We start from the raw sequence: 11,782 nt of genomic DNA on the forward strand, positions 1-11,782 counted from the left end.
AGTGTAGTTTTAACTCCCTACAGGTTGGACTGTAAACACTTGGAAGTTTTGTATTTGACTCTGTAGGAGTTGAATAAACTTACTGTTGTGCATGATAGTATAAAGGAAGGTTTTATACAAACAAGACAGAAAGCCGACAGGAAATGTCTGCTGTTTGGAATCATTCTGATTATTGGCTGTTAAACCTTCCTCGTCATCATATTAGTATTTTTTAAAGGAAGCATAACATGGTGAAGTAAGAACTTTTTTCATCAAAAATAATGTAGCAGCAAAATCACTTGAATTCATCCAAAATGAAACACTCATCAGGAATCTTTTTCCATAAGATATTAAATATATTACAATAACAGTTTTAAGTGCGTGAGCTGTTCCAGATATCCTGGTTCTGGTTCTGGATGAAAAAAACACTTCCCAGTGAAAATATAACATGACTCACGGCAACAATAATACTGGAAATTGTCCAAAAGGCAGAATGTGGAAGACAATTTCCAGATTTTCTTGAAGGCCAGGGCCGACTTGTCCACCTGAGCATACAGGCTCTCCAGGCTGATCGTGTCTCCGGCCTCAGTGGATTTCATGGACCTGCTTCGATCAAGCTGTAGATGGAGGACGGAGAAGGAGCTGCAGCATCATCAGTTGGATTCTGATCCACAAGTGGGTTCACGCTTTTGACCTGGAGATGAAATTAAATAAACTTTTTGCTACCGAGGTGGTGGCTCCGAAGTTTCCATTTTTAAATCACAGATTATATATCACTATTTTTAGTGGTGTGGTCGTACTGTGGCAACAAGTAAAGTAATCTCACTAAGTCTATATGACTCTTCTAATGCGGTGATGTGATTTGGGCCGTTGGCAGTTTAGTGGGAGACACATTGAAGAGTCAGCACACAAGCACAGCTCAGACACACAGGCTACAGACCTCAGAGGGATGTTTGGATGAATACAGCACAGTGCAGCTGGAAATTCGTCGCTTGATCCGCAGCAAAGTGTTTTGTTCGGTACAAGCAAACGGCACGAGCAGCGAGGCACACGTAGTGCTGCAGGAGCAAGCAACAGGACCAGGATCAGCAAAGGGTCAAGGTCATGTACAGTAACTACACCCCCTGTCGACAGATGAATTACAGCTGTGGATTTTATTTCATTGTTTATCTATTTATTTTTGCCCATTTCCTTTGCTCAAAACCATAAAATCTTGTTCTTGGAAGACAGATGTTAGAAAGATGACGTAACTTTACCTGAACAGTTTCTGCAGTGTATTTTCATTTCCTCTCCGTTTCATCTGCAAGAGAAGGTGACAAAAAGAATGTTCATTGGCTTTAATCACAAATTAATTTTAGACTGTTTTTTCTACTGAATCACATTTACATCACTGCAGCCACTGATTTTGGTGTTTGTGTGTTTGAGTTTCTCTGACGTACGTTTTCATTTTTCGATGTCCAACAAAAGCTGCTGTTACATGGCAAATATCACCAAAACCTTAATGACAGTGACAGAGACAAAGGCGATGAAAGCGCCCGATTTCAGAGGCTGTAATGTAAACAGAAAAAACTGATATTAGTTATTTTCAGAACTAATCACTTTAAAACATAAAAAATATTTCTTTAAAAACAATTACATGCTCTAAATTCAACTGAAAACTCTGCATTATAACCATAAAAATATAATTTATAATTTAAATATAATATGTACAAATACTTTTCTTACCAAGTTAAAAGAATGTTACAAATGAATTAAACAATAAGTGAAGCAGAGATAAAGTAGTTTTTCTTTTAAATAGAGTAAAGTTGAGAGATCGTTGTAGAAAGTCTAATGTCAACTGGTCATTCAGGTGTTTGAGAGGCCTGTCCGGCAAAAAGCGACAACCTAAACACCAATCAGGCTCTGAAAACTACCAGGAAACAAATATCAAGCTGAACTAAGATGCCACCCAGCATGACACATAGAAACCTGGTTTGTGTGAAGTCAATAATAAAATCTTAAAACAATGCAAGAAATGAACAGGGAGCCAGAATGTGAGTCATATGATCATGTTGTCTTAGAGCCAGTTATAATCAAAGCAGCAGCATTTTTGAACCAACTGAAGGAGAAAGTCTTTATGTCTAGTGCTAAATGTTGGAAAGATTTAATATTCAAATGAACTTAGTTGGAACTACTTCTATAAAAAAACTTATCAGCTGCTTGTGTTGTCGGTCACTTACCAGGATTTAGAAACAAAAGTCCCTAATCATTGTTGTGTGCTCGTCCGAGCAGCCTGGTGCTATGGTTACAGATAACTGAGAAGCCTTTGGACAGGTGGACACGGAGGAGTGCCAGAGGTCGTGACCTTGGACCTCTCCTCCTCCTCCTGGCTGCAGGTGTTGGTGTCACATCTAAAAGTGCTGTTGATGTGATGGGAGTCCTGTGTGCTGCAGGTCACTGTGAGGTTACAGGAGTCGGAGCTATTGAGAGTAAGTCCACTGTCCCATTAACCGGAGACACTGGATCTGAGGGGGAGGGACACAGGCATTAATGGGTTTAGAAGTTGGGCAGCTACTGTGTGTCGATATTTAAAATCTGAAGAAACCTACCTTGAACTGTGACGCTGTATTTACCCACATAATCGTCATTGTCCCCGAAAACACCTGCAGTGTAACGTCCACTGTCGGCTTGTTGCACATTCTTCAAAAGCAAAGAGTGATTTTGGAGAAAAATCTCGACCCTTCCATCATAGGGGCCAATTATTATTGTTTTGTTATCATGAAATAATCTTAATATGTTTGAATCATTAAATTGCCATCTAAAATCACTCCGTTTAACTATTTTAACAGGAGCCGTGACGTTGAGAAGCAGATCCTTCCCCTTCTGCACAAATACAGGAGTCACAGTGTCGGAGCCTGTAGAAACAACACAGCATCACTTTATTAGAAAGAAAAGACTTTGATTTAAACTGTAGTTTTTGTCCATTTTTACTTCTACTCATTAAACAGAGACTCATGAGACAAAACTACCTCGGCCCAGCAGGTTGTGTTTGCCCCTGTCTGTTGGTTGGTTGGTTTAATGATCAGCAGGTTTACTTAGAAACTGGATTTCCACAAGACTTGGTGGAAGGATGGGACATGGGCCGAGAAAGTTACATTTCAGGAAGATTCAGGATTTATTTTGTGAGACGCGGCTGTTTTTTATATTTTCCATGATTTCCCAGAGAATGAAATCAGGCATATTGAGGGGACTGAGACTTCTGATTACTTTAGTGCAGCTTGACTGAATTTAAGAACTTCTGGACCTCGGTGGAGGTAAATTGACATTCTAGTGTCTACAAATCTATTTTATTTGTATTGTTTTTCTCTTAACTTATTTCTAATTCATCCTCTTTATTTCTTTTACCTCTTTTATTCTACTCTTTTTATTCTTTTATTTGGCTTGTAAATTGTAAATAAAAGTGCCCTGCCTTGCCCGTCAGCAGGATTATTTAAAAGCCACTAAACTTTTTCCTTTAAATTTTGACGTGGATTCTGTGGATGCGAGAATTTTCTTTCACGTTCTTTAACATGGTGAGATACTATGTGTCTTCTGAAATATATTCCTCCTCATATAGGGCAGAATTATTATTATGAGCTAAATAAAAGCTTGTAGTCGTTGCTTTTCTTTCTCAGACCTAATTGCACACAGTGAGCAAAACTATTGGCGTTTAATAAATAATGTTCCTGCTGTGATGTTATTATTATTTATTGATTTGTAAATATCGGTTCTAGCAACATAGATTTGTCTGATTAATTAAAATGTTTTCAGTAGAGAATGAAAAGAGAGAAGTTTAGTTTCTGACGAGCTCGTGGTGTACATGTGGTTTGAGTCACAGTATTGACCCTTGACTACTTGTCTTCAGTGGAACCTGATGAATGTGGGAGGATGTGAACGTTACACTTATAACCAAAGTTAGCACTTTGAATATATAATCAAGCTTCCGTGAAAAGATAAATAACGAGTCCATCACACAACAGTTTCTGGAACTTAAACAAAACGTGTGAAAGAGGAAGTGACTCTGCAACGGTAGATGTTCCTCAACAGCTCATTTCTGACACGAAAAATTTACAGTGGACGTACAGAAATAGAGAGACAGACAGACAGACAGACAGACAGACAGACAGACAGACAGACAGACAGACAGACAGACAGACAGACAGACAGACAGAAAGACAGACAGACAGACAGACACGGACATGTAACAGGAAGCATCACTCTACGTTCCCTTCCTGTCACCGAGCCCTGTTTTAATATCTAGCTTCCTCTAGGTTAAGTTTCCTAATAAATCTGTTCTGTTCTTTGAGTCGCTGCCACAGGACATTACATTAATATTCAGTTTTGTTGGTTTTACAAGCTTTTAATAAAGTTTCTCCACGTCTGTTATCAATCATTATATATTTTATAATGAATTCAAGCGTAGAACTCAACTTGAAAAACCACAGATATATGGAAGGAAGTTTTACTGAGTGAATCGTCAATCAACGAGTCATAATTTGAATATAGTTATCATTTTAATATTTATAGAATAATGAAATAAACAATTATTAACAACAACAACACAATTCTAAACAAGGTACATTGCTGAAACAGTCACAAAGTGCAACAAGAACAGAGCAATAAAACTATATTTGAAGAAGAAATGTGATAAAAATGTAGTGTTTACCTCGGGCTTCATATGCGTGAAGCAGAGAAATGACAAAGAGAAGAATGATGGGATGCATTCTGTCAAATGTGCCGTACGAGGAAGTGGATCAGAGTTTAGACCTCAATCAGCCCAGCAGCAGTCAGGGTGCTCGTCTCTCATCCACACGTCTCAGTGTTTTCAAACTGACTCACGGAAATACCTCAGGTTTATGAATATGTTTAGACAAATCTGCAGTGAGGAGGTGTAAACTCTGTGGGCGTGGCCTAATACTCAGAGTGTCGTCCACATGAACCAAAACATGACAATAGATGAATAACAATGATTGTCTCCTAACAAGAGAACATATCGAGGTCTGTCAGTAAACACTTTGATCTTGTTCAAGTTTTGATAATGTGAGGAACTGACTGCTGGTTTCAGGGGAGATGTTTCAGCACCAGGACAGACTGCTTGGTGGATTGTGTGGAACATCTTGGTTTGTTTTCCATGTGTCGCGTGAGGGAAGCGGGGAAATGAGGTATGGCAACAGCGCCACCTGGCGACTTTCACCTCCAGGAAAGGTGCAACAGCACAGGTTCGTTGATGTCACGAGGCAAGAGACGGCTTTACTTGTAGAAAAGACACAACTTTTATTTAACTTAATAAATGCATAATTCAACAAAAAGCTAAATGAAACAACAATCACCAGAAACAAACCATCACATGAAGTTAAACACTGAGACAAGAGAAGAGCACCGGGACTTTTGAGTGAGTGAGAGAGAGAGAGAGAGAGAGAGAGAGAGAGAGAGAGAGAGAGAGAGAGAGAGAGAGAGAGAGAGATATTAACTGTGTTAAAATGTTATTTTTTGGTCTGTTAAACCTTCCTCGTCATCATATTAGTATTTTTTACGTATGTTTTGTAAATTTCAGGATGTTGATTTAACTAAAACATTTATAATCCCCAATATTTTTTAAAACACTTGGGTGAAGTAAGAACTTTATTGTACGTGCACCAACACTGGACACTCATCAAAAATAATGTAGCAGCCAAAATCACTTTAGGTTTTTATTGAGTTTTTCATGGAAATTTGGTCAAATTAACACAATGTACAATAAAAGAATATTAAACTCTCTTTTAAAAAAAATAAAAAATCTAATAACACAAGACTCAATCGAGATTAACTTAAAGGAACAATTCAAAGAACCATTACAAACTTTTGTCTTTTAAAACATTGAAAAGCTGCTTAAGCTGCAACACATGAATGAGTTGAACCAGGTCTTTAGAAAGAATGTATTTGTATTTATCTGTACGAGAAATACTATATTTACAACAGCATTCATCCACAATGTCAAACACTCATCAGGAATCTTTTTAAATAAGATATGAAATATATTACAATAACAGTTTTAAAGTGGGCGGAGCTGTTCCAGATGCTCCTGGTTCTGGTTCTGGATGAAAAAAAATCCCAAAACTTCCCAGGGAAAATATAACATGACGCACAGCAACAATAATACTGGAAATTGTCCAAAAGGCAGAATGTGGAAGACAATTTCAGATTTTCTTCAGGCCAGGGCCGACTTGTCCACCTGAGCATACAGGCTCTCAGGCTGAGTCGTGTCTCCGGCCTCAGTGGATTTCATGGACCTGCTTCGATCAAGCTGTAGATGGAGGACGGAGAAGGAGCTGCAGCATCATCGGTTGGATTCTGATCCAGAAGTGGTGTTCACACTTTTGACCTGGAGAGATAAAGTCAAATAGAAGTTAGTACACAGTTCAACGTATTGTGGCAACAAGTAAAGTAATCTCACTTAGACAGATGTTAGAAAAGATGACGTAACTTTACCTGAGCATTTTCGTACACTGTATTTTCCGTGTCCACACTTTCATCTGCAAGAAGGTCACAAAGAATGTTCATTGGCTTTAAATCACAAATTAATTTAGACTGTTTTCTACTGAATCACATTTACATCACTGCACCCACTGATTTTGGTTTTCGTGTGTTTTGTCATTTTTGTGATTTTGGTGACCCCTAGTGGTTTTATATAAACACAGCATTGCTTTTCTAAAATTCTGTTGATAGACAGATACAATCAAATAAAACCTACACACACAGACATTCATCTTGATATTATCTATATGCTAAATAACGAACAGTGGATTCCCATCCGTACTGTAAACTGGGAAAGGATCTCAGATATTGTCAATGACCCTAAAGGTGGTGGATCAGTGAATAAAGTGAAGGACACAGTGAAAATGCTGAATTCCCATTTACAATATTTGCAGAGTTGAATTTTTACTCTAACGTACGTTTTCCTTTTATTCGATGTCCAACAAAAGCTGCTGTTATGGCAATTATCACCAAAACCTTAATGACAGTGACAGAGACAAAGGCGATGAAAGCGCCCGGTGGTTCAGGGGCTGTAATGGAAAAAAGAAAAACTGATTTTAGTTATTTTCAGAACTTATTCACTTTGACACGTAAAAATATTTCTTAAAAAATAAATTACATGCTCTAAATTCAACTGACAACTCTGCATTATTACCATAAAAATATAATTTATAATTTACATATAATCTGTACAGTACTTTTCTTACCAAAGTTAAAAGTGTTACAAAGGAATTTAACAACAATTAAAACAAAGATAAAAGTAGTTTTTTCTTTTAAATGAAGTAAAGTTGAGAATTTGTCGTAGATATAATCCAAGCAGCAGCATTTTGAACCAATTGAAGGAGAAAGTCTTTATCTAGTCTTTAAATGTTGGGAAAGATTTAAATTTCAAAATGAACTTAAGTTGGAACACAACCTTCTATAAAACAAAGTTATCAGCTGCTTGTGTTGTCGGTCACTTACCAGGATTTGAGAAACAAAAGTCCCTAAATCATTGTTGTGTGCTCGTCCGAGCTGACCTGGTTGCTATGGTTACAGATAACTGAGAAGCCTTTGGACAGGTAGACACGGAGGGAGGTGCCTGAGGTCGTGACCTTGGACCTCTCTCCTCCCTCCTCCTGGCTGCAGGTGTTGGTGTCACATCTAAAAGTGCTGTTGATGTGATGGGAGTCCTGTGTGCTGCAGGTCACTGTGAGGTTACAGGAGTCGGAGCTCGAGGAGAGTAAGTCCACTGTCCCATTAACCGGAGACACTGGATCTGAGGGGGAGGGACACAGGCATTAATGGGTTTAGAAGTTGGGCAGCTACTGTGTGTCGATATTTAAAATCTGAAGAAACCTACCTTGAACTGTGACGCTGTATTTACCCACATAAGTGTTATTGACCCCGAAAACACCTGCAGTGTAACGTCCACTGTCGGCTTGTTGCACATTCTTCAAAAGCAAAGAGTGATTTTGGAGAAAAATCTCGACCCTTCCATCATAGGTGTCAATTGTTATTGTTTCGTTATCATCAAATAATCTAAATATGTTTGAATCATTAAATCTCCATCTAAAATCACTCCGTTTAACTATTTTAACAGGAGCCGTGACGTTGAGAAGCAGATCCTTCCCCTTCTGCACAAATACAGGAGTCACAGTGTCGGAGCCTGTAGAAACAACACAGCATCACTTTATTAGAAAGAAGAGACTTTGATTTAAACTGTAGTTTTGGTCCATTTTACTTCTACTCATTAAACAGAGACTCATGATACAAAACTACCTCGGCCCAGCAGGTTGTGTTTGCCCCTGTCTGTTGGTTGGTTGGTTTAATGATCAGCAGGTTTACTTAGAAACTGGATTTCCACAAGACTTGGTGGAAGGATGGGACATGGGCCAAGAAAGTTACATTTCAGGAAGATTCAGGATTTATTTTGTGAGACGGGGCTGATTTTTATATTTTCCATGATTTCCCAGGGAATGAAATCAGGCATATTGAGGGGGACTGAGACTTCTGATTACTTTAGTGCAGCTTGACTGAATTTAAGAACTTCTGGACCTCGGCGGAGGTAAATTGACATTCTAGTGTCTACAAATCTATTTTATTTGTTTTGTTTTCCTCTTTGAACTTATTTCTAATTCATCCTTTTTATTTCTTTTACCTCTTTTATTCTACTCTTTTTATTCTTTCATTCTGCGTGTAAATTGTAAATAAAAGTGGCCTGCCTTGCCCGTCAGCAGGATTATTTGAAAGCCACTAAACTGATTTCCTTTGAATTTTGACGTGGATTCTGTGGATGCGAGAATTTTCTTTCACCTTCTTTAACATGGTGAGATACTATGTGTCTTCTGAAATATATTCCTCCTCATATAGGGGCAGAATTATTATTATGAGCTAAATAAAAAGCTTGTAATCCTTGCTTTTCTTTCTCAGACCTAATTGCACACAGTGAGCAAAACTATTGGCGTTTAATAAATAATGTTCCTGCTGTGATGTTATTATTATTTATTGATTTGTAACATATCAGTTCTAGCAACATAGATTTGTCTGATTAATTAAAATGTTATTCAGTCGAGAATGAAAAGAGAGAAGTTTAGTTTCATGACGAGCTCGTACGTGTACATGTGGTTTGAGTCACAGTATTGACCCTTGACTACTTGTCTTCAGTGGAACCTGATGAATGTGGGGAGTGATGTGAACGTTACACTTATAACCAAAGTTAGCACTTTGAATTTATAATCAAGCTTCTTTGAAAAGATGATAAACGAGTCCATCACACAACAGTTTCTGGAACTTAAACAAAACGTGTGAAAGAGGAAGAGACTCTGCAACGGTAGATGTTCCTCAACAGCTCATTTCTCACACGGAAAATGTCCAGTGGACGTACACTACCGTTCAAAAGTTTGGGGTCACCCAGACAATTTCGTGTTTTCCATGAAAACTCACACTTTGATTTATCAAATGAGTTGCAAAATGAATAGAAAATATAGTCAAGACATTGACAAGGTTAGAAATAATGATTTTTATTTGAAATATTAATTTTGTTCTTCAAACTTTGCTTTCGTCAAAGAATGCTCCATTTGCAGCAATTACAGCATTGCAGACCTTTGGCATTCTAGCTGTTAATTTGTTGAGGTAATCTGTAGAAATTTCACCCCCCGCTTCCTGAAGCCCCTCCCACAAGTTGGATTGGCTTGATGGGCACTTCTTGCGTACCATACGGTCAAGCTGCTCCCACAACAGCTCAATGGGGTTGAGATCTGGTGACTGCGCTGGCCACTCCATTACAGACAGCATACCAGCTGCCTGCTTCTTCCCTAAATAGTTCTTGCATAATTTGGAGGTGTGCTTTGGGTCATTGTCCTGTTGTAGGAGGAAATTGGCTCCAATCAAGCGCTGTCCACAGGGTATGGCATGGCGTTGCAAAATGGAGGAGTGATAGCCTTCCTTATTTAAAATCCCTTTTACCTTGTACAAATCTCCCACTTTACCAGCACCAAAGCAGCCCCAGACCATCACATTACCTCACCATGCTTGACAGATGGCGTCAGGCACTCTTCCAGCATCTTTTCACCTGTTCTGCGTCTCACAAATGTTCTTCTGTGTGATCCAAACACCTCAAACTTTGATTCGTCTGTCCATAACACTTTTTCCAATCTTCCTCTGTCCAATGTCTGTGTTCTTTTGTCCATATCAATCTTTTCTTTTCATTGGCCAGTCTCAGATATGGCTTTTTCTTTGCCACTCTGCCTAGAAGGCCAGCATCCCGGAGTCGCCTCTTCACTGTAGACGTTGACACTGGCGGTTTGCGGGTACCATTTAAAGAAGCTGCCAGTTGAGGACCTGTGAGGCGTCTATTTCTCAAACTAGAGACTCTAATATACTTGTCTTCTTGCTGAGTTGTGCACCGGGGCCTCCCACTTCTCTTTCTACTCTGGTTAGAGCCCGTTTGTGCTGTTCTCTGAAGGGAGTAGTACACACCGTTGTAGGAAATTTTCAGTTTCTTCGCAATTTCTCGCATGGAATAGGCTTCATTTCTAAGAACAAGAATAGACTGGCGAGTTTCACATGAAAGTTCTCTTTTTCTGGCCATTTTGAGAGTATAATCGAACCCACAAATGTGATGCTCCAGATACTCAACTAGCTCAAAGGAAGGCCAGTTTTATAGCTTCTCTCACCAGCAAAACAGTTTTCAGCTGTGCTAACATAATTGCACAAGGATTTTCAAGGGTTTTCTAATCATCCATTAGTCTTCTAAGGCGATTAGCAAACACAATGTACCATTAGAACACTGGAGTGATAGTTGCTGGAAATGCGCCTCTATATACCTATGTAGATATTTCATTAAAAACCAGACGTTTCCACCTAGAATAGTCATTTACCACATTAACAATGTATAGAGTGTATTTCTGATTAATTTAATGTCATCTTCATTGAAAAAAACAGTGCTTTTCTTTGAAAAATAAGGAAATTTCTAAGTGACCCCAAACTTTTGAACGGTAGTGTACAGAAATAGACACTGACATGTAACAGGAAGCATCACTCTACGTTCTCTTCCTGTCACCGAGCCCTGTTTTAATATCTAGCTTTGTCAATAAAAGGTAAAGTTTCCTAATCAATCTGTTCTGTTCTCTGAGTCGCTGCCACAGGACATTACATTAATATTCAGTTTTGTTGGTTTTACAAGCTTTTTAAAAAGTTTCTCCACGTCTGTTATCACTCATTATATATTTTAAATCGAATTCAAGCGTAGAACTCAACTTGAAAAACCACAGATATATGGAAGGAAGTTTTACTGAGTGAATCTTCAATCAACAAGTCATAATTTGAATATAGTCATCATTTTAATATTTATAGAATAATGAAATAAACAATTATTAACAACAACAACAAAATTTGAAACAAGCTACATTGCTGAAACAGTCACAAAGTGCAACAAGAACAGAGCAATAAAACTATATTTGAAGAAGAAATGTGATAAAAATGTAGTGTTTACCTCGGGCTTCATATGCGTGAAGCAGAGAAATGACAAAGAGAAGAATGATGGGATGCATTCTGTCAAATGTGCCGTACGAGGAAGTGGATCCGAGTTTAGACCTCAATCAGCCCAGCAGCAGTCAGGGTGTCTGTTGGGCGTGGCCTAATACTCAGTGTTATCCACATGAACCAAAACATGACAATAGATGAATAACAATGATTGTCTCCTAACAAGAGAACATATCGAGGTCTGTCAGTAAACACTTTGATCTTGTTCAAGTTTTGATAATGTGAGGAACTGACTGCTGGTTTCAGG

At 38.4% G+C, this 11,782-nt stretch overlaps 2 protein-coding genes across 2 annotated transcripts in view; both read right to left on the reverse strand.

The window, feature by feature from the left end:
• Window positions 1–612: 612 nt before the first annotated feature.
• LOC124854460 overlaps window positions 613–11,782 on the reverse strand; it is a 39,323-nt gene continuing 28,153 nt past the window's right edge. The window contains exon 7 of the mRNA XM_047341961.1: window positions 613–673. The gene's annotated coding sequence lies outside the window, so the exon portion shown is untranslated. The remainder of the gene's footprint in view (window positions 674–11,782) is intronic.
• On the reverse strand, window positions 7,497–11,630 carry LOC124854461. Its single transcript, XM_047341974.1, has 3 exons — window positions 11,486–11,630; window positions 7,853–8,158; window positions 7,497–7,768 (listed from the first exon to the last, which is right to left on the reverse strand). Exons 1-3 carry the CDS (start codon window positions 11,541–11,543, stop codon window positions 7,497–7,499), a joined length of 636 nt encoding a protein of 211 aa, XP_047197930.1. The 5' UTR covers window positions 11,544–11,630.

Source organism: Hippoglossus stenolepis, chromosome 11 (assembly GCF_022539355.2).
Source record: "Hippoglossus stenolepis isolate QCI-W04-F060 chromosome 11, HSTE1.2, whole genome shotgun sequence".
NCBI lineage: Eukaryota > Metazoa > Chordata > Actinopteri > Pleuronectiformes > Pleuronectidae > Hippoglossus > Hippoglossus stenolepis.